Below are 24,224 nucleotides of genomic sequence, written 5' to 3'. Positions count from 1 at the left end.
TCGGAGAATGCTAAAAAATGTTGAGCTTAAATGCTGCAGAATAACTTTGCTCCCTCGGCGACATTTTGCAAACTTTCAATTCTCCGGACACATCAAAACTGTTTATTGGTTATTTTTCGAGACATATATTTTTTTACAGATTTCCAACTGAGCCGCTGAATTTTAGTTTTAGGCTTAATGGAAACTGGGGTAATTGTGGCCCCTTTGCATTTTTACCATGTAATTCTTTGAGTATGAACTGGAGAAGAAAAATTGATGCAGGAGGGAATAGAGGCAATGGGTACCCATAAGATGTGATAAATATAATTGGAAAATATATTGCAATTTGCATAATAATTAACATGTTTAGGGCCACAATTACTCCAAGCGGGTAATTGTGGCCCCTGAACAAAATAAAGAATTTAAAGAGTATTGTGAATCCAGTTCTTCCTGATAACTATTAATAACATGTTTTACAGTCATTGCGATAATTCTAGGCCATTTGGACTGGTTTATTTACCAGAAAAAGGCATTTTAAGGCATTTTGTAAAATACTTGTTATTATGCTAATTTTTGCATGCCGAAACTGCAGGCGGATCTGACTGTTCATTATACTTCCTTGTTTTGACTTGAAAACATACTAAATATGTCTTTTTTGTTTCAATAATGACCCCAAATGGCTAATTTGATTAACATATAACAGATTAATGACCAAAATAGCTCTTTAGGGGGTCAGATGCAAGTAATTTGCTTAAGACATGAACAGGGGCCACATTTATCCCAAGCCGGTTATTACATAATATGCAAATTTAGCTCATTAAATAAACAATTTTTTAATAAAATTGTTATATCAATGGGAACTGTTATGATTACCTTTCATGTCAAACACATACAAAATAGTCAGTGATACAACCAATAAGTAGCACCCCTATGAATAAAAAGTGGACTTGCCACTTTTTAGAGCCATTTATGATGTCGCTCCGCTAATTAGACCCCCCTCATAAAAATTTTAATGCTATTTGAATATTTTTTCACCAAACAGTAACATAAAGACCACTCTTTCATACAATACAAAGTTAAGTCACCTAGACCAATGCTTAGTATAAAGACACCCTGATAAAGACAAAGGGGCCACAATTACCCCGGGGCCACAATTACCCCAGTCTCCGCCTATATTTAACACTCGTGCTCAATAATTCCTTCAATTCAGCCTAAGTTTAGGCTTTTCTGTTTTGCTTGAGGGGGATGTGCTATAATCATGATAATAGGCCTATAGTCATTATATCTATGAAAGATAGGCCTATAATTCCTAACAAATTTCCTGCGGACCTGACTTCTGCATGGGTATGAACCTGCTCAATTAGGCCTATATGGATAAATGCAAGTTAGCCTTTTTTTTTTGACGGAGAAGGGTGCCTGAGGGGATGTGCTCCCTCAGAAGTTGGAGAATTATTTTCAAAAAGTTATGAAAGGCACAATAAAATCATTTGGTGTAAAAGTTTACACTTATTATTCGTATTATTTTGGGCATAACAGATTTCAACGGACCCGACTTGTGAGGGGAATATTATCCTCAAACTAAAAGCCAATTGGTGCATCATTTTGCATTAGGCCCCTATTATTAACTTATTTTTCCGACCATCATGATTAAGCATAGCCTATAGGCCATATAACCATGTCATGATAATGCATAATATGTATTTTAGAATGGATTTCCAGTGGATGCGGCTTCCCGTCACAAATTTCAAGCATGAACATAATTATGATGCTTAATGACTCAGAACGTAGGCCTCTTCCTCGTTTCTTCTTGTTTTCTTCCTTGTTTTCTTTCCACTTTTCCCCCTTTCGTTTGCCTAAAAATCCCGGATATTGAAATGAGCCTGGGTGGCTGTGGCAAAACAAAATGTTCAACCCAGTTTTGCTAATATTTTGTCCTGATTTTTGTAACATTTTCGTTCCGGTATTATTGGCAGTTATTTTATATATGTTTTCAGTTGTCGGGTTATTTCTTTCAATTTTTGGGAAATCAGACCGAAAAAGTAGACCTTTTTCTTTTCCCTCCCTTTTCCGCCCTTCAATTTTTGTAGGGGGCACTATACTGGCCCACTGGCTATGCCCAGGGCCGTACGCACAGTGGGGCCGTGCGGTGAGGCAAAAGTCCTCAAAAAAATCCTAATTTACGACCGTAGTGAGCAAAAAAAATATGTTTTTATGCTTTTTTAGTCAAAATAAGGTCAAAAGTTTGTGAAGAAGGCCCACTTTTTACAAAATCGCCCCCGGGAAAAAAAAGAAACACTTTTTCAAAATCAGCACCCCGCAAAAAAAACGGGCCTGGCTATGCCACTGCTCTATCACTCCCCTTCCTCTCCCTTCTCTCTTCTCCCTCTGTCTCCCTCATTTTTTTTTTTAAGACCCGGGGCTGCAGGCCCCAAAGCCCCACTCCCTGGGCAGTGGGCACGCGCCTGGTTTACCGTAATTTGTTGATCTATTTTGAGCTACCTAATCATAACATAACCCTACCCCTATCAATAAAATACAAGTGTCCATATTTCTCCGAATTTATCCCATGCACGTGTGCAAGAGTCAGGCCACGAGGTTAGGCCTGAACGCGTTTCCGTAGGGGCCTACCATTTTCAAGTCATTTTTGAATATATTTTTGAAAAGTTGCCGCCACAATGCGTGCCCAAAAATCGCTCCCCTCCCCCCTCGTTGACTGGCCAAAAATTAATTGTTCCCTCCTTTTTTTTCCTTGCCAAAATATTCACTCCACCCATGACTTGGGATTTTTTGTTACTTCAAAACGTTGGATATGGCTCGATTTTGCCAATCTAAGTGTTTTCTGGGACCATTTGTCAGAATTTGCACAGATAGATATGATGTTTGCACAGGCAGATATTTGCTAAACATAGGAAAGCATATTCCGATACAGTCACCTTCTTTCCGATATGCTGCATCTAGCCCCAAACTGTAAAAAAAGTACGACGTATGTGATATCACAGACCCCCGTATGTGAAATCACTGACCCGTCTTTGATATCAGAGACGTCTTTGAATTAGCAGTGCCCCCGAACTGATCTAGGAATTTATCTCCTCTTTTAATCATGTGAGAAGTTTCACTTTCTCCCACCAGCATTTTAACTCTGCATAAGGGTGAAATCCGTTTATATTATTTTTATAATGAAAACAAAATCTACTTAAACATGAACAAATAGATAGTGAACAAATATAAATAACAAATTACGTTATTATAAATCAAATTATGTCTCTCAGTTAGGGATTATACATTTGTAAGTATGTCACACCAATATTTCAAAATAGACAATACAATGTTTCTAACCTTGTATCAAAATTGAAATGCTGTTATACAGACAGTTTCCATCTCCAGTTGATTCGAGTGCTTTCCACCGTGAGGATGAATCTGTTTGCATATCAGTAGGTATTTGATCTGTGGACCACTCATCTTCCTTGATAGTAAAGGACCCTAGATAAGGGTAGGTTAAAGAAACACATTTGAATTCACAGTTCTGTTATTTTAGTATGTGTAACTTAGGCCTAAAAGGGTTGTTTGGCTGTCCTCTACTTCTTGAGCCAACTTAAAACATTTTTAAAAAGATTTTTTATTTCACTTTTACTAACCATTGATATTACCAAACCATATTTGATATAAATTGACAACAACATTTTCAGGGCACATACATGTACACTAAAGCCAAAAAAGAAACTTATAATTGTTCATAAGGTCATATCCTAAAATCCTGTGATTCAAAATTAACCAACATTACACACAGTATTACTTCAATACTCTTCTCTAAATGCTTGTCAGTAACCAAGCAGTTGTGCAACTGACACAACAGCAAAATGCACTGACATTGAACATGGCACTCAGCACAATTTTCATTTGAAGATAGCCCCAAAGATTAGACTCATATATTTATTAATGAATGTTATTTTATACGGATTATGAGTCAACACCCAAGATAGTAAACAATTTGACTTTCTACCTACCATACATGGGACAGTTGGTATTCCAACAAAGGTTCATTGGGAAATCTCTGGTGTAATCAAGAGAAGATTCTAATAGTATTCCTGCATACAGACCATTGATTTGACCACCAAGCCACAAGAACTGAGTGAACATTGAAACATTTGGGGAAAAAAAGTAATTTCATTTTCAGTCTTACCCGGTACATTGTTTGTTCACAGATGCAGTGCGGTATTTTCATGAATGTATGGATAATGATCCGGACATGTCATCAGCTGTAGCAGCCATACATACACTTATAGAATATCTCAAGTTAAGCCAGGGTAAGTATGTGTATGTGTGCCATTTGGTTATTCCATTTGAAATCCACCCTCCCTATGGAAGGCATGACCTTAATCTCCCACACAGGGGTGTAGTTTTCAAATGGAGTAACCCATTCAGGTAATACCAATTGAAATTCATACTCCCTGTGTGGACGATTAAGGTCATGTCTTCCATAGGGGAGTGTGGATTTCAACAGGAATAGCATGTTCTGAAAATAAAGGGAGGCACTACTGAACAGTCCAGAGGAGTTAGAAAAGCATTTATGATCTATATGGTGCAGAGACCTGGTCCATGATATACCAGACAGAGCAAAAAAAATGGGCTGATTTTGCATGGTTTTGGCCCAGGGGAGGGGGGGGGTAATTGGATTATTTTTTGACGGGGATGTGCGGCTCGAGCTTTCGAACCCATACCTATTTCTAAGGGTAATTTTACCAAAAATAGGGACCCATATCTACGGATTTTCAGGAAATAATGACCCAAATCTAAGGATTTGCGGCTCAAAAATATAATAGTAAAAGCAACAATCATGTTTTCCCGCGTGTTTTTCACTCATAGCACAGAAAATCTAAAAGTGGGACCCATGTCTAAGGATTTTTTCTTCGAAAAACATAGACCCATGTCTAAGGATTTTTTGTGGAAAGCCTACCCATTGGAGCGGCACGTCCCCGTATGCCTTTACTATGTGAGTACCCCCCCCCCAGGTTTTGATCAATTTCAAGGGGGCAGTACCCACACCCCCTTCTCTTTACTAAATGATTACAATGCTAGAATCCATCAGGACATTGAGGGCAAAGACCTGCATGGAACTAAGAGGACATGTTTGTACAGAATACAGATACAGGCTAGGGTGTCCCTAGGAACTGTATTGTTGGAAACTTTTGGGTATTTTAGTCAACTAACCACAATCCCGGACAAAATGTTCTGACAATGCAAGGGACACCCTGTATCAGAACCAAGATGGTCCTTCTCTATAGATTGTCAAAAAACAAAAAGGGGATGGACATTATCCATTAAAAAACAATTTGATTTTGTAATTCAATAGAAACAATTGCTAAGCAGATGTCACAGCAGTGGCGTACCAAGCACAATTTCAGCAATTTACAAGGAGAGGGGTTAAAATAGGTCACTCCATGGAGGTGGTCAAAATAGCTCCTGCTGACATTATGACAGTACTGGACGGTCCAAAATTAGAGAAATAAGTTTGGTCTAAAACAGGGATAAAGAAGATGCAAATTTTAAATTTTAGTCAATTTTGTTCTGGTATTTCGAGCCATAGGGTACAACATCCCCTCCCCCTCCCCTCCCCCTCCCCCCTCCCCTCCCCCTTGGTATGCCACTGTGTCACAGCAATTAATACTTTAAGGGGGTACTACACCCATTGATTTTTTTTTGCATTTTTTGCATTTTGTGAAGAAATTACAAAAAAAAATTGGACAAAGTGGTATGCAAAATGAAGGGGCAAATCTTCTCGTTTTATTGGTGGTATCGGTATCAATGTAACTTACATGCTTTTACAGATAGAAGCCAAAAGGAGGTACATCACTGATGATTTAAATTCACTTCATTTTGGAAAGCTTACTATCAACGGATTTCGTTAAAATTTTGGATATGTGTTGCTAACACATTAGGGAAATAAAGTTGATATGTAAAATGGGAATAAGTGGTTCCTGATTTCTTTTATGACTTCATGAACTTGGTGCTCCACAACTATCAAAAAGGAACTGGTTAAAATGCTTCTATTTTCAATGTTGAGCTATATTTTGTATTTTTAACTTGCGACATTATTGCACTGAAACTTAATTAAGCCATAGGTAACAGGTTACAACAACCATACTACAGCAATGATGAAAAAAATTGTATTTCTTGTCACCTATACAACCATATTGGGTAGTTTTCCGTAAGCTTACCTTTTGTGATTTTGGTAACTATTTTATATTTATTTGTGAAATCCGTCTCAACTAGGCATTCTAAATTGTACTCACCATTTACATCCCAAGGTATATTAGTATATCCACCATGCACTTCTCGATATATATCCAGTTAAAGACAGAATATCAAAATTATGCCTCATATGATATCACAGACTCTCACATGTGTATTCAAAATTGATGCTTAAATTTGACCTGAACCAATTGACCTATAACCTGACATACGGTGACCTAATAGCCTTTTCTTCTCCTAACAACTAATGACTATGCATCTATTGTATAAGTGTGTATTTAATTTATTCAGTGTTATATCATGGTATATAGGTATTTTGCATGCACCACTATAGATTTTCTATAGAGAGTATAACAAAGGATTTAATGTATTCTATTCATGTACCCTACTTGAACATTTTGAAAAGAATAAATTATGGTTTGTTATGAAACACAGATCTGAGTTACTAGGTTACAGTAAACAAAAAATATATAGGGTTAAAATGACTTACTAAAATGGTTGAAAGTCACTTTATATGTAGATATATTTTATAAGTTAAGGACATGAGGTGATAAACATATATATGTACTTAATAAATTTGCAAGAAAAAAAAGAAGAGGGGTACTGATGAAAATCGGGGTATTATATCGCCTTAAATTGCTATGAATTCTTTATGTGGCTAACAAACCAGTAGTAGGATGTAAAAGTGACTGCATGAAAGTTTTTAGCATGTATCATTTGTTTACATGATATTTTTGTTTTTCTTTTGGTTTATTCTGAATTTTTTTTCTCTTTTCTCAACAGCTGAAACACTAGCAGGACTGCGCGAGAGTCTAAAACATTGCATCGCTTGGTTAATGCACACAGACTCCTCAGTCACATCGATATCATCAGGGTGTGAATTATTTCTCAGATTTATCACATTAGCATCATTAGATCAAGAGGTATGTTGAACTAATGTATGAAAGCTTGTCACAGACCTTTCCACATTTGCTAAACAATACCCCAAAATCAAGAGTTGGGTGAGCAGTTGTTTAATATTTTGAAAATTTTCTCATACATGCCAGTGTATGTATCTTTTTAACCCCTCCTGCTTCAAGATATGCATGTGCAAATGGTACAATGCTTTTTGGAAAATTGCATGTCTGTCATTATGTGTCATATAGATTCTGTGGGGGATGGGAAAGCGCTTATATAAAAATATATAAAAGTGACATAACCAGGTATTAATATTAGGGGTCTCTTGCAGTGACAGGTTACATTGGCAAAATAAGGGTGTTTTGAAGACAGACTCTATAAAGGAGTCTTTTGCTTTAAACAGTTTACAGTTACACACTAAATTTGTGAATAATGAGTACAGCTGAATGGGTTGTTTATGACTGCTTAATATGTAATGCTCATTCTTATAAACACTTAAGAAAGTTCCTGCAATTACCCGTGTGATATGACACAATATCACACACTTTAGCGTGTGCGTGTCGACGCGATGGTCATATGCACTCTTCGAAGCGATCGGAGGTGCATAGCAACAACGGGACTGACCGATTCTATGCCCTACATTGTAGGTAATTCTTTGTAAAAGTAAGATTTAATTTGATTAAAGTTTGGTATACTTATGATTAATATATTTAGGGTGGTGCAATAATTATGTGTACCCCGGGGTGAATTCTCAAAATGGTCTGCCAAAATCGCTTGCCCCCCCTTTGGCCGTGCTAAAAACCTTTGCCCCCCTTTTGGCGTGCCAAAAATCTTTGCCCCCCTTTGACGTGCCAAAAATCTTTGCCCCCCCCCTTACACATGCAAGATTTTGGGGAACCCAATTTAAAACCTTAAATTGTCTTAACATATAATGCGGCGAAAAGAGAAAGCAGGAAATTTTGCATATTTGAGCGTTTTCGTAACGTTTTCCTACGCCTTTTTAGGGCGTAATATAGAAACGGTGCCCAAAATATCTGTGCCAAAAATTGCTTGCTCCCCCTTTCGACCTGCCAAAAATCACTTGACCCCCCTTTCGACCTGCCAAAAATGCTTGCCCCCCTTTTGGCCTGCCAAAAATCTTTGCCCCCCTATAATTCACCCGGGGTACACATAATTATTGCACCACCCCTTAGTTGAATTGGAGTGTTTTAAGAATGAGAATAAAAGTATTGTTTATCGTGCATCTATTGTCTCATCGTCGGCAGTGCTACACTATCGTAAGTGCAGTTGCAACATTTCAATAAATGTACTTAATTTTAACCAATAACTCTAGAAAAACACCCAACTACATGTAAAGGTGATATCTTGGGTTAGCTTAGTGGCCATCAGGCAAGTAATACAGAACATCAACACTTTACAATGAGGGGATGTGATCAGGGTTGTAGCTAGAGAATTTTTAGTGCCGGGTGGTATTTGAGGGAAATTGAAAATTTGATTGAAAATTGCCTAAATTTGGCCAAATTCTATGTGATTTTGTCATTTTTGACACTGAGTGCTGGGTGCTACATGTAGAGCTTAAATTGTTTATCAGTGGTGGGCTCTAAATCTGAGTGCCGGGCTCTGCCACCCACCACCGCCCACCGTAGCTACATCCCTGGATGTGATGCAAATGATAGGTGTTTTACAAAAGGCAGCTATTACATTCTACTGCACTTACGATAGTGTAACACTCTGCTGACGACATATTCATATAACACGCCACATCATTATTTTTGGCTTAAAACAACTCGGTTCGCCTCATTGTTTTGTTAAAATAATGTTGTCGCCCATGTTATATGAGACGATAGATGCACAACATCGGCTAAACACAATACCTTTATTCTCTAACTACTGCATGGGCGTTATAATGGAAATTGCATTTTGTAAATTAGATTGATTAAATAATTGATTGCTCTCCTCTATGCTTCATTTTCAGGATTTCCAAGATTGTAAAAATGTTTTGGAGAACAGGGGTAAATTGTTTGTACAGAAAGTGGCTAAGTCTAGAGACACAATAGCTAAATTGGGACATCCATTTGTTAAAGACGGAACAGTAAGTATAGGCAATGAAATGAATTCAGCTGATTAAAATGTGACCAATATATGTGACATGATCAAGGGGAATGAGTCGGATGTCGCTAATATTGTTCCTGAGATATTGGCAAAAACAGTGTTCAAATTCTTTTGTTTTATATTGTTTTCAGCCATTGATAAATTGCTCATAACTTGGTAACCAGATATCCGATTTTGATGGGGTTTGCATCAAAATGTAGCATTTGTAAACTGCCAGAAAATGATGTAAAAAACTTCAAATTGAAAATTGTCGACATGTGACTCATTCCCCATTTTTCATAATGTGACATGAGCAAGGGGAATGAGTCACATGTCGACCCTGATCGAAAATGAGTTTTACATATGTTTCTAAAGAGGACATTTAGAGCTTTCAGAAACTGAAAACCCCATGCTTATACGACTTTTCTTTGCGAAGTTTATCAATCGCTGAAAACAATATAAAACAAAAGAATTTTAACACTTTCATCGCCAATTTCTCAAAATCAATGTTAGCGACATCCGACTCATTCCCCTTGATCATGTGACATATTACCTCAGGTATGATGGTCAAAGCTATGAAACTGTTTTGTCGTGCGGCAGAGTCAAGATATTGGTAATTGGGATCGATGTCCATCAAAGGACTGGAGAGCTTTAGATGGTAGAGCACTGGATGCCTGTTCGAATCCTGCTTCAGTCAGTTAAATTTTCTTTGCCCCACTTCCTTACAAAAAACTATTTATTTTGTAGTTTATAATGTTATGTTAATTTCTCTAGAAGACAAGATTATTAACTTTTGTGTACAGTTACTATAGCTTATAAATAACTTTGCTTTTAGTTCTGTGAGTTTTTAAATAAACTTTTACACTATAATCACTACTTAAAAAATCATCTCTTTTTGGAGGGCATTCAATGACATGCTGCAATGTCAGTTGAAATTAAAGGCCCTTTCAGTGATTTCACAGGAACATTAAAAAAAATGGAAATTTGTCAGAGTTGCTTAGAAATAAAGAATAAGTCTACAGAATTTCATTAAACCACTTTTCCCCTGAATACATCGACAAATAAGACAAAAAACAGAAGTTTTAGAAAGGTTTTCTACTTCAACTCAGATCGACTCGAGAAAATCGAGATTTTCAGTACAGTGCGCCACCAATCGACTGGAAAAACTTCCTAGTCCAGTGTTTCTAACACGGGGAAGTAGAGTCTAAATTGATTTAAAACAGACGTTTAATTTTTGTAATAGAAAACAAAATAAGCAATTAAAGGTCAGTTAGGTCACCGAGGCAAACTAACGGTCAATTCAAATATGAAAAACAGTTAAAATTGTGTATTTTGTTTAAAATAGTAGCTACTGATGTAATAAGTAGTAGAAACAATACAAGCGTGTTGGTGCGATGGAGAGTGAGCTTCTTTCGATCTCGAGTCGGACTTTTGTACTGTCAGTATCAAAAGTCCAGAATCATGCAAATGCTTTATTTTGTCTAAAATACACGGCTTTCGACCGAACCACTAGCAGGCTATGTTAGCACATCTATGCCAATTACAAAGGTACCAAAATCTGAATTTTGATGATTTTTACGATCGTCCGGATGAGCAAATCACTGAATGGGCCTTTAAGTCCTTGCCAAAGCACTGGTCAGTGGTCATTCATGAAATATTAAGTATCCACAAAATAAAGTAATTTTACGGTTATCAAAAAGGTGTCTATCTTCAACTTTCTTGCCTGCTGCAATTTCAACTGTTCTGGTTCTTGAATCTTGAGAGAGTCTATTTCATTCAAGACCAGTGCTAAATTATGGTAAGAGTAAAGATTTACAATGAGTCCTCAGGCAATAAGCCAATTTTGGCATTGAAAGTTTGCAATGCATTGTGGGACAGTTTTTGTAATTGTGGGACACTTTGCCCTCTGACCTATTGGGAAAATTCAGAAAAATTGGTTTTTGTGCATACAAAATATAATCTAAAATGTTTTACAAGAATGAAAACAAACCCAAAAAACTTTATTATTGAATAAATTTATTATTTAAATATTTTTAATGATAACATTATGACTATAATAAATAAATTAATAAATAATTACAGCAATTTTCCCGATATGTCACAGGTCAAAGTGTCCCAAAACTGCTCTCAAAAACCGGAAGTTAGAATGGCGATTGGGCTTATTGACATTAACTCCCTGTTGTCAACAGGCATGTTGTCAAAACTAACCCCAATTTTAAGTGCAGTGTTTGATGAAATTGACCAAGTGAAATTTCCTGTGGCTTTTATTTTTTCAGAGTGTATTAACACATTCCTACTCCAGGGTGGTGCTCAAAGTTCTCTTAGAAGCAGCTGCAGCAAAGAAACGATTCAATGTATTTGTCACACAGTCATGTCCAGATAAGTCAGGGTGAGTCAAAATAAATAGGCAATCAGAATAGATTTTAAGTCGGTATATTGCATGGAACTGGCACTTCGGGACAGTTGGCTATTGAAATATCAGAACAAATTAAGTGAACACCATGAGAATGAGATGAGAATTCCACAGACAAGGACTAGTGGTTTGGAACGCTCTGTTGATTAAATATTAAGAAAGTCTCTTTGTATATTTGTATAGGGAGAAGATGGCTAAAGCCCTGACTGATGCCGGTATACCAGTGGTTGTAATATTGGATGCTGCTGCAGGGTGAGTAAGAATCACATGGGATATCTGGGTGTGGATTCTTCATCCAGTAGTTTACTATGTTGTGTTTAATACCAATGAACTTCATTGGACATCTGATTGACGTAAACCTGAAGACTAATTCACCAAAATTCAGATTTTGGTTTATAACCATCCTTAACCATATAGAGACAAATTTATATTTTTTTCTAAAACAAAATAAGTGAAACTCAAAACAGCATCACAACTTTGGAATAACTTACCTTTTCTTATAAACAATGGCATCTCACTGGTTTCAAAAAGGATGTCATGTAAAGACCTGTTTAAAAAAAATTAATGCAATTCAGCACCGCAGCTACACCAAGAGCCTGTTGCATATTGTGTGACTCACAAACATTTTTTTTGCAAATTTACCTGTTAATATACAATGATCAATATTCACATAATATTGGCCTTGGCATTGAGCACATGGCCCTGCAAGGTGCTAACACTTCAAAGTGTTCATAATTCTGGTCGCTGTGGTTTAACTCCCCGCACAGGCATGGAATCCTATAATATAATATGTATCATTGTTCGCTTCCATCTAGCGATCAATAACCTGAATAACCCATGTGTAATCCAATTCAATGCACAAGCTCATACACATGTGATTCTTTGATGTCAACTGCATACAATAGAAACCGTGATCAATAATGAACGTTGGGTAAAAGACGAGCTTACTGAAGTGAAAAATTATGTACATGCAGAATCATCATTTATGCATATTGCCTTGAAAATCATAAAAAGCGATTACTTGATCAACTCAAATGATTTTATTAGCGTTATTTATAAACCATATTTCAATATTTCAAAATGTTTTATATGTCTTTTGACCCAGAAATGTATGAATTTGATGCGAAATCATGATGAAAAATAATATTGTACCAGTCAGATTCAGAAAGAGAAAATCTCATTACAAACGTTAGTTCATGGAGAATGTTACAAACTGTTGTATGTTTTGCTAATTCATTTTTTTCTGTAGGGAATGTTTTATCATTAACATCGGATATGAAAAACTATCAAAAATAAAGTACAAACAGGGCATCACTATTTGTGTGCATAATGCAAATTATAAGAATTATACAGAAGTGACATATAACACTTATAAAAGCTGTATCCTGAAAGGGAGATTACTCTGATGCTACAATCTCAGCAAGGAAACTCAAGTGAAATTAGAAAAAAATATTTCTGATTGATTTTGTGTGCCTTTTGAGCGTTAAATGTTTCAAAATTTCAAAATGAACCAAATGCGAGTAACTATGATGTCATCAACATGACAGTAATATTCATGAAGAATACTAATGCTCCCTTAAAATGAAATGGTTAGCAAATGGTTGGATTTCATCGCACCTTCTAGTAACCTTCTAATAACTGTATCTAGAAGTTTGTTAAAGTTACTTGTCAATTTTTGCCGGAAACAAGCTTTTGTTATGGTCACTGACCAGCTTATTAGCGTGGTTCATCAGACATTGGGACATTCTTAACCACAGGATTACTGCCCTCTGTTGATGACAGGGCTTCGAACTCTTATCAAGGCGATATAAGAAGTGCAGGGCCATGAGCATAGTTCAATACTTGGATGCTATGAGTGTCTTGAGAACTCACAGTAGAGGTCCTGGGTTCAAGTCCCAATCCAAGATTTGTTAATAGCATTGTTGGTTGTTGTTTTTTTGTTTTTTTAACGTGCGCTTCGCCTAAGCATCAGCACACTTCAACAATTATCGCGCTGCCATTAGGATACATCAGAATCATTACCGCTTCACCAAGTCCGCAACTGATGCGCAGGTACTCTCAGTGACTTAGATTGTATGTATGTTACATACATGTGAAGATCTTAATGATAAACCTGTTCTTAATATACCATGTATTCCATATGATTTTGTTGACAAAGAAATTCGCTCCATGAGCATTAAAAAGGCGGTAGGTCTGGATGATGTCAGTTGCAAGATCCTGAAACTGGCTCGTCCAGTCATTGTTAAAAGTTTAACTTATATAATGAATCTTTCTTTGTCAAAGGGGATATTTCCTACTTTGTGGAAAGAAGCCAAAGTGATCCCTTTGCATAAAGGAGGTGATCTTGATAACACCAATAATTACAGGCCAATTTCCATCCTACCTGTAATAAGTAAGATCATTGAAAGGGCTATGCATAATCATGTTTACTCTTTTTAAATCGAAATGGTATCTTAAATGTTCATCAATCAGGTTTTCGTCCTGGTCATTCTACCGAGACTGCTCTTGTTGACATGGTTGACGATTGGCTGACGAGCATCAACAGCGGTGAATTGACTGGTGTTGCCTTTATCGACCTTAGAAAAGCGTTCGACACCGTAAATCATGATATTTTGCTTAGAAAGCTCTATTATATTGGGGCATCTGAAGATACAGTTAAATGGTTTGCATCGTATTTATCTTGTAGAAAGCAAAGAGTTACTTTTAAGGCTATTGTCTCTGATTCTCTTGAAATAAAAGTTGGTGTTCCGCAGGGCAGTATATTGGGCCCATTATTATTTTTTGATTTTTATCAATGATATGCCAAATGTAATATCACATGGGAAAATATCTATGTACGCAGACGATACCACTCTGTCTGTCAGTGGTACTGATACTGATATTATTTCTAAAAAGCTCACTGACGATCTTTCTGCAATTAAGGCATGGTTAAATGTAAACAAATTGTTTCTTAATACTGATAAGACAAATGTCATGCTCATTGGTAGTGAGCCTAAGTTACATAATGATAAATGCTCTGCTTTTTCAGTTTCCATTGATGATTGTCAACTTGTAAGAGTTCATAGTGCCAAATGTCTTGGTGTAAAGATAGATTCTAAATTACTTTGGCACGATCATGTTAATTCAGTCATACAGAAATTATTTTGTAAAATAGGACTCTTGAGACGTCTAAAAACATTTCTAGACGTTCGCACTCTTAATGTTTTATATAAGGCTCTTATCCAACCGCAATTCGACTATTGCAGTGTAGTTTGGTTTGGTCGCTTCAATGAAGATGTACGTAAATTATGTGTTTTACAAAAGCGATGTGCTAGAATAATATTTGCGTGCCAACTACCTTACGTCTTCTGATATAATGTTTCCTATATTAGGATGGGAATCACTTCCAAATCGTGCAATGTATTTCAAATCACTGTTAATGTTTAAATGTCTTAACGATATATCACCACAGTACCTTATCAACAGGTTTTCTTATGTACATGAAAAACATAATGTGAACACCAGACAAGCTGCGTCCAATTTATTGGCTCTACCGCCTTGCACAAATGGTTATGACACTGGGTACTTTAAATCATCTTTTTCATACAGTGGGGTTGAGGTTTGGAATAAACTGAGTAATGATGTAAGAAGTTCTATAAATGTGCAGACTTTCAAGCAAAGGTTCAAGTCTTAAAAAAAATTGAGCATGTACTTGTTAATGATGTATTTCTTTCTACTTTGAAAATTGTATATATTTCTGTATTTTAATTTTGTATCTAATAGTTGTATATTTTATATAAATTGCATGTTGAAAATTGTTGCCTTTTAATGTTATGTAAATGTATTGCAGGGCCCCATGTAAGACCAGCTATCGGCTGAATTGGGCTACCCTGGATAAATATGAATAAAATAAATAAATAAATAAATAATTACCCACAGCAGCTCCCCATTTTACACCTGGGTGGAGTGAAGCAATTGGGAATTAAGCTATCTTGCTCAAGGACGCAACACACTGGCCGTGGTGGGGCTCGAACCCGCAACCTTTCGATTATGAAGCTCATGCCCTAACCACTAGGCCACCGTGCTTCCCATTGTGATTTAAATCAAATTGAAACGATAGAATAGTTCAATCATAATGACACCTAACCTTAGGAGCGTAGCCAGGAGGGAAATATTTCAGGGAGAAAATGGGGACGTCAAAGAGAAAAGTGTCCTTAAAATGAGTAAAATTGGGGCAAAAATTGACAAATTGAGAGAAAAATTTGGCTTTGCCTCCTCACTCTAAAATCCTGGTTGTGCTGCTGCCTGATCTGATAAGTGATTAGGAGGTTCCTTGTTCAAATCTCCAAACTATTTTTCTACACTTATAGATTTGTTTCTAAGGTACTTTGAGTCTCTTATATTATTTTTATCATCTGTTCAGGTATGTAATGGAAAAAGTTGACATCGTTCTTCTCGGAGCTGAGGGTGTGGTGGAGAGCGGTGGTATCATAAATAAGGTAACAACATGGACCGAATGTGTATAATGAACAAATGTGTGATTGTATCACTGAACATAAGTCATATTAAACATCAAATGCAAGATATGAAGAGCTTATTTCCAAACCGTGTTAAGTCCACAACCACACGTTTCTCATTTACTTGTGTGATACAATCACAATTGACAAGTTTGACATTAGCAACAATAAGTTGTACCATCAACAAGCTATTATTTACCACAACAATGCTGGTTAACAATATGCAGACTATTGTTCTCATTTGGGACTCAAAAGGCATCACTCAGTATTGTTACTGTGCATCCATCCACTGTTTGCTTGGTAATGGTGCATCCAACTTATATTATAATACTTATAGCATCACAACCCATAGTAATATCGCACAGGTAAATCAGTCTGACACATGTGTTTGTGGACTTAACATGGTTTGGAAATAAGCTCTTCATATATGGGTTGTTAATGATTATATCACTCATATATAAATTCAGTGGTTGATGGTCATCCATCATTTATCATAGGATAAACTTATTCTTGACATTTTGTGTGTGAAGGGGGAAGTCACTTGTTGTAAAGCATTAGGCAAAGAGATTCACCTTAGCATTTATTACTACCTTATTTTTTTCAATAGAGGTTATCCACATTACTCATGTGTGACTTCTAACAAAAGGCGCTGGTTCCCGTAGCATTCTTCCTCATTCAAACCAATTCAATGCACAACCTCGGAGTTACTTGCATGACTTAGGTGGGCTATTTTGAAACAGTCATGGTTGCACATGCAGGTACTTCTTTTGAAAATCCTAAACAAGGTATACAGAATAGTCGACTACAGATCCGTCGGATAACGCTTTTTCAATGGGAAATGAACTTTGCTGCTTGGATGATGTCACGATGAGGTTAGCATTTATTCCGATTGAAAAGCGTGTTCGATGGATCTGCACTTGACCGGCCTCTATAGCAGTCGCTGATAGGATATGCAGCTTATAGAACATGGATAACCTCTATACACATGTACATGTACATTGTGTCTACTAGAACATGTCTACTAGATAAGGCCCCTTTTGCAGCTTCTCTTACACAATGTATTTTAATATTTATGTTGCCTAACTTTATGACAAACTTTGGCTCTTTTCAAGCACATAAAAAATTGCCTAACTTTACAACACAGGCAGATTATCCTAAACCTACCACATATCTATTGAACAAGGGACATTTTGCAGCTACACTACAAGATTCCTATTGTTGCTGCCTGTACATGTACATACACAGTCGTCTAAGGTACCCGACTGGTACTCACAGAGTCCTACACAGTACCAAAGCTGCTGCACAACCCTGGGCAGAGAACCTCATGCACAGAACCCACCATCAGTGGTACTGCACTGGTACTACACTGGTACTCAAGTTTACTGCACAGTTCCAGCCAAGTACCTTAGTAATGTACCTGTGCAGACAGCCCCTATAAGAATCTTGTGGTGTACTTTACAGTAATACTTTCATATTTGTTCACAGAATACTTTAAACAGCTGCTTGCAAAGTGAATAATCAGTGGCAGCATCAGGAATTTTTTGGTAGGGCATTGGGGGCAAAGTGAATTTCAGGGGGGGGCAAAATTGACAAATTTTGTGCAAGATTGCCATAAAAAGTAAACATTAACGTAATTTTGGGAGTTTTGCCTCAAAAGTGGGGGGCAAGAAAAATATTGGGGAGAGGCAAATGTCCCCCCTCCGCCGTAGCGCCGCCACTGTGAATAATCTCAACAGATGTTTTAATGTGAATTTCAACTATTCCCATATTACAGATTGGATCATATCAGATTGCCACAAGTGCCAAGGTTGCCAATAAGCCATTCTATGTGGTCGAGAAAGCTTCAAATTTGTGCGCCATATTTACCCACTCAACCAGCAAGATGTTCCCAATGAATACAAGGTAAGACATGCCTATATAGATTTGTTTAAAGGCGCATTCATCGATTTGCTCGTTCGGACTATCGTAAAAATAATCAAAATTCAGATTTCGGTACCTTTGTCATTGTCATAAATAGCCTGCTAGTGGTTCAGCCAAAAGCTGTGTATTTAAGACAAAAATAAGGAATTTATAATGTATTCTATTACCTCCACGACCCATTATTCAAAATCGCACACTGTGATTTGTTGAAACGCGTCACGTGAGAGCCCATTATTCTGCAATAATGGGTCAAGCGCCGTAACACATTCTACCCACAGCATTACGCTTTGGTTACGCTGCGTGCAATATTTCCGCGATACGGCGCTGTCACTTACGCGTGCACGCGCTCCACCTTGAAGTAAACAACTTAAAATATTTGTGCCAAAAAAGGACATTTTCTCTTTAAATTGCACTACTTTCTGGTAATAGAATAGAAATAAAGGGTGCAGCATTATCCTTTACATGCAAATAATGTGTCCTCGGCAGTAAAAGCGTTTAAATAATGGGTTCGGCTGCGCCTCACCCATTATTTACGCTTTTACTGCCTCGACACATTATTTGGGTGTAAAGGATAATGCTGCACCCTTTATTTCTTAAATTTATATATTGACAGTATATAAATTATCTGCATATATACGTCTAGCCCTTTTCTATTCACAGATTATCCATTGTATTTCTTTTGTTTAAGGTTCGCTGCCCACACCACTACCTAGAGTAATGGAGGTGGCTAGCTGCCCAGAGACCATTATCAACACAATAGCTCAAGATAACGGTCTCGGGCTGCAAGCTAAACAAAAGGAATACCATGGACATTCTAGAAACACTATGGAAAGGATCACAACATACATGTCGAATCTGAGTTCGTTACTAGTCTCAGGTAGACTTAGAAAACAAATGCATTTACAGCTCAATTTAAATGCAAATGTTACATGGCAAGAGAAAATTATAGAGGGCTACTGCAGTCCGTATAACATTAACAATACTATTTTATAGAACACCACTGGTGCTCAATTAATAAAGATAGTTAAATTTATGCAAATTAAAATTTAATTAGCATAACGAGGTAATACTCATAAATGAAAAGTAACCGTTTCGCTGAATGTATACTCAGTACATGTATATAAACTTGCCATTAGTTTCTAGAAGGGAATCTGTCTTTATCCTTGCCCAACCCAAAAACGCTCAACGGTCCATGCTAATTAGCTACTAGGCAAGAACCCCGGGATACTACTCCGACCAGGAGCTTTCAAGAACTAACCTGCGGTACTCATTACAAGTCATGAGGCTGGGAGTGCAAAGCCTTACTGTGACCTACCCATAATGGGGAGCACCATTGGACACACGTTACTAGGTGTTTCAAATATCTGGTTACTCACATTTTTCTAAAATATAAATTTCATGGTGTTGAAACCCTAGAACAAACGTTGACAACTCTTTGCATTATTCACTAATCATTTGAATAACAACGGTCACAGGGTGAATACACTCCAGCGGATTAAAAACCTACCAAACCACTTCAAATACAAATGTAAATTGAGATCAATAACTATTATTGATTTGATAATGCTGGCGTCTGAGGTGTTAGTGTTTTTAATTCAAGAAAGTACAGTTTGGCATTAAACTTATTTTTAAACAATTATATATACATATTTTGATGCAAACAATTTAATTTTGCTTCGTCAGATATGTAAGATAACGGTTCAAAACAGACCATTACCAGAAATAATGGTGTGTTGTTCATGACTGGCTCAATGTTAGTTGGTTTGAGGTTTCGACCCTATCGGGGTCTCAACCTCAAACCAACTAACATCTCACCAGTCATGAACAACACGCCCATTATTTCTGATAATGGTCTGTTTCTCACCCTTTATCTACTACGTATTTGAATGGGGCTTCAACTTTGTCAACACTGCTGTTTCTTCTTTTTTTTTGATGACTTTTCATTTCAAAAATATCAAATGACAATAAACAATTTTAATTTTTTTACACTTTTGCTGGAATCACTGAATGGGTCTTTAAATGATAGGTCCATGAAGAGGCACATCACTGTGATCCTGGTGGGTCTTGATCACGCTCAGGTAAAATGCTCTTGCTGAGCCAGGTTAAAAAGCTTCTGTAAGAATGCTGGCCTAAAGATGCGGAAAGGAAAGAAAAGAAAAGAAACAACTGAAAACACACAATGGCGACATATGCGCTGGTATTAAATAGCAATTTTAATTCTATTGTCTCATCTGTTTAGGCAAAAGTAAAAGAGGACATATCCGACAGTGAAAACTAACGTTTTGTGAAAAAAATACATCTCTGTTTCTTATGGAAATGTTACAATATAGCTTTAATGTCATAAAAAAAAATGTCTTTCACCGTGTTAAAAAATTGTTGTCACAGACAGTGGACCAAAATGACAGCCATATGTGACCGTCCACGGCGAATGAGCCGTAAATTCCTCCCCGATCAATTTTGTTTTATTTTGTGTTTAAAAAATAAACATCATAAACTTAAAAATGGTATATCATTTGACTTCAAACGATATCCAGAAGTGGGGTTATGGTTTGATAAACTTTGCTCCTTCAACAAAATTATAGCTTTTTATGTGTTTTTTTATGTGTCTCTTTTTCCACATCGCTGGCAATAAATATCAAACAGTCATAATTGGCGGTCATTTCAAATCATCCCCAAGTCAACGAGGTTTAAGAAAGTTCTCTCATTGTTAATTGTTGGTTATGCATACCTGTACAAAATACAATGCCTGGTAACCCACCACTTGAACAGGATTTAGCAAAAGCAAACAAAGACCAGAGCTATTCAGAATCAGAATCATCAGAATCATCAAGGATATCCCGCCTATTATATTCAGGCGCACCCCTTCAAGTTCGCTGTCACAGCTGTGTTGAAGGGTCCGTTGAATGAGCGATATTTTTTTTTCTTTCCTTAAAATCTTTAGTCCATCGAGGTCTGTAAAATGACGAGTCCAATAAAAATGGCGATGTAAGCTCATTAAAAACACATCAAAATCCACAACAAAAACTAAATGCTCATAGGGTCTACTCTAATCTAGCTCTACTACAAAGTGTAAGTTCGTGCAAAGTAAAAAAAAATGTACATGCAGAGAGTTCATCGAGGCATAATACATAGCATCGATGACAGATGTGTTACATAGCCCATGTAAAACAGTTTTGTTAGTGAGAGCATATGTAATATATAATGTAATGTAATCATGCAAAAGGTTTAACCATGCCATGTGTGAGTTCATGTAATAGGAGTTAAAAGATGCAGATTATATTCTATTAAAAGTTCTATAGCCATCTAAGGTAGAAGCTTATTATCCACTTCAGCAATAGGATTATTGATTAGTTTTTGACTATCAAAATGAGGCGGATGTCGGGCCAGCTTAAGTTACCGATGAATATGACTTTCGTACACATTTTACACCGTAACTCAGAATACAATTTAGGAATTTACGGCTCATTTGTGCTGCCGGGTCACATATGTGATGCGATCAAGCAAAATGAGTCGGATGCCGGAAATATTGATTTTGAGATAGAGCCAATAATATTATTCAATTTCCTTTGTATTTAATTGTTCTGAGCAACACTAAAATGGCCATATCTCTAGAACCATACGCCTAATTATGATGGGGTTTTCAGCAAAATGAAGTAAATATGGCTCATGCATTGAAATTGAAAATAGAATTTTGATTTTTATCGACATCAGACTCATTTCGCTTGATCGCATCACATATATCAACCCTCCCACCCATCCAACCACCCTCCCACCCAGTAGTGCTATAAACTATCCTTCATTTCATATCAAAGTTTGGTAACGATGTAAGTGCTTTTCTGCAGTTGTACTGCAAGCTTGTTAACAAACCACCCTTATACATGTGACAACTAGCAGATAATACCCAATGTAAATGATAATGTCATCAGATCTCAGTTACTGGGACTAGAATTTCCCATGATAATACAGTAAATATGAATGGTTGTGGAATCGAACAACAGACATATCCGTAGAAGTGTCCTCCAATATGGCTGCCATTTTAATTGTTAGGGGCTATAATTTTCTTCGGAAGGAGGGGTCTCAAATATACGGGGGTCACAAATTTGTGGTAAGAAAAATAGGGGGGACATAAATTTTTTTATGACCAAAAGGTAGGGAATCACAAGATGACCAAAGGTGGTGTGTTTATTTAATTCAAAAAGACTGATTTCAATACAATTTTAGCCTGTTTAGGGGGGTAAGGTGTATCGGTGGTGAGAACTGGGGGCGGGGGGTCATAAAATTTTTGTTGCCGAAATAGATGTCGCAATTGTATTGATGCTGACTTTTTGTAAATTTGGGACCCCCCTTCTGAAGAAAATGATAGCCCTTGTACCATTCCGGTTGGTTTATTGCATAGGGTCTATAAGGGCATGTCACTCCATGCATTTCAATCTACATGACAATGGTAGTGTAATATGAACACAGAGACCCCTTATCTCTCTCCACTGATATTGGTATTGTAAAACATCCCCACCCTCGGCCCACTGCAATCTTTCACTTTTGTATTCTTATCCATGCCATTTTGATTGTTTTTCTTACAGTATCGTTGCATCCACTTTGGCAGACAGCAAAGACTTGAGTCAGGAGCATCCACTGATAGACTACCACACCTCCCAGCTACATATCATTACTGTTTACTGACTTAGGAGTACTTACTCCATCAGCAGTTAGTGATGAACTGATTAAACTTTATTTATGATATGAGCCATGATATGCACAAATAGACTTTACAGGACTGAAGCCATTATTGGTACTTTTCATCAACTTTGGGAGTGCTTTATACAGCTGTTATAGTGGCAAACTGATTCAACTTTGCTTATGAACAGAACAGACCTCACAACCACCTAGCTATATATCATTACTGTTTATAGATGTTGGGAGTCCTTACTCCATCAGGTGTGAATGGGTACCGGCTTAAAAGGTGGGAAGGTAAACATACTCACTGTGGGGACGGAGTAGCGAACCATCCTTCAGCAATATCATATACACAAACCACAGAGGAGTCTGGAGTTGCTTTGAAAGAGATGGGCTCTCCGGTCTGTAAACACAGGCATGAACCTTAACACTCCGTTAGCTGTTAGACTACCCAGGAAAAACCTTGTATGTGCTTGTGGCCCCTGAACATGTTTAAAACATAACTGCCAACAGGTTACAAAGGATGTTTTGCTTTAAACATGTTCAGGGGCCAATGACACATAGGAGGTTTTTCCTGCCCAACGACAAAATGTTTTACAGAAGACGTTTTTAAAATGTCTGGTTTTATATTAAAGGGCATAAAACGTTCTAATAAAATTCAGACAATATTTTTGAAAACTTGATGCAAAACATTCTAACATAAATGTTACACAACCCAGCTCTACAGTGTGGGCCAAAAACAACTTTACCCAATTTAAAAGGTACATATCTCAAAATTGAAAAGTCTGCTTCAAATTGTTTTTACATACTAGTAAAGAACATCTTCTTAAGAGTATTTGGTGAAAAAACTATTCAAAAGTGTATTAAATTAAAAACGTGACGCTAGTTTTAAATCAAAGGGTCAAAATTAACTTTGTCCACGTGAAGGCCTACTAGCTGTCGCGTCGCATCACTTGCAATAGCGAGTTCGATAGAGAATGAGAACCACTCAGTATACGCACACATTTGTGAAGCAATTTTATATAACACAATCAAATAAATTAAACATAAAGAATTAAAATGTCAAGCTACGATATTTCGTCATGATATGCAGCTTTCATACTGCAAAGATATAAAAACAATTCTCTTCAAATATGCGCTAAAGCAATTGTAACCTCAGACCTCATTTTTTGTCATTACGAAATGTTATCTACAAGAAAGTGTAAAGTTATTGCACTTATTGCGTGCACGTGGTAGGCCTATGTTCGGCAAAGTGTTGCGTCGAGAACTGACTCTGGGGTTTGCTTCAAGTTCGCTTTGAACCGTTGCAGTATTTGCAGCTGAACGGCCAGTTCTTGGACCCCGGTCTTGGACGTCCGCTTCGTGCTTTGCATCTATTCATCACACTTCCGAAGTTATGAAAGTTGTCGTATTTAGAGTTATGGTAGGTTTCGGCGGGACTCTTACGTTCGGGAAACAAATCCGAAATTGACGCTGCACTTCCAAAAAGCTTCCTGCCATAAAAG

At 37.0% G+C, this 24,224-nt stretch overlaps 2 protein-coding genes across 2 annotated transcripts in view; one reads left to right on the top strand and one right to left on the bottom strand.

Annotated features, from left to right (window-relative positions):
* LOC140164636 (general transcription factor IIH subunit 3-like) overlaps window positions 1-3,452 on the bottom strand; it is a 53,601-nt gene extending 50,149 nt beyond the window's left edge. Inside the window, exon 1 of the mRNA XM_072187973.1 lies at window positions 3,316-3,452. Coding sequence (XP_072044074.1) covers window positions 3,316-3,406 — 91 coding nt within the window. The 5' untranslated portion in view covers window positions 3,407-3,452. The remainder of the gene's footprint in view (window positions 1-3,315) is intronic.
* Window positions 1-22,850, top strand: part of LOC140164637 (translation initiation factor eIF2B subunit alpha-like) — a 37,363-nt gene extending 14,513 nt beyond the window's left edge. The window contains 10 exon segments of the mRNA XM_072187977.1: window positions 4,182-4,283; window positions 7,012-7,151; window positions 9,101-9,217; window positions 11,493-11,605; window positions 11,813-11,881; window positions 16,032-16,107; window positions 17,900-17,957; window positions 17,960-18,050; window positions 22,626-22,689; window positions 22,691-22,850. Of these exon segments, the coding sequence (XP_072044078.1) occupies window positions 4,182-4,283; window positions 7,012-7,151; window positions 9,101-9,217; window positions 11,493-11,605; window positions 11,813-11,881; window positions 16,032-16,107; window positions 17,900-17,957; window positions 17,960-18,050; window positions 22,626-22,689; window positions 22,691-22,783 (923 nt within the window). The 3' untranslated portion in view covers window positions 22,784-22,850.
* Window positions 22,851-24,224: the final 1,374 nt, after the last annotated feature.

Source organism: Amphiura filiformis, chromosome 11 (assembly GCF_039555335.1).
Source record: "Amphiura filiformis chromosome 11, Afil_fr2py, whole genome shotgun sequence".
Classification (NCBI taxonomy): Eukaryota; Metazoa; Echinodermata; class Ophiuroidea; order Amphilepidida; family Amphiuridae; genus Amphiura; species Amphiura filiformis.
This window is presented reverse-complemented; position numbering and strand designations above follow the sequence as displayed.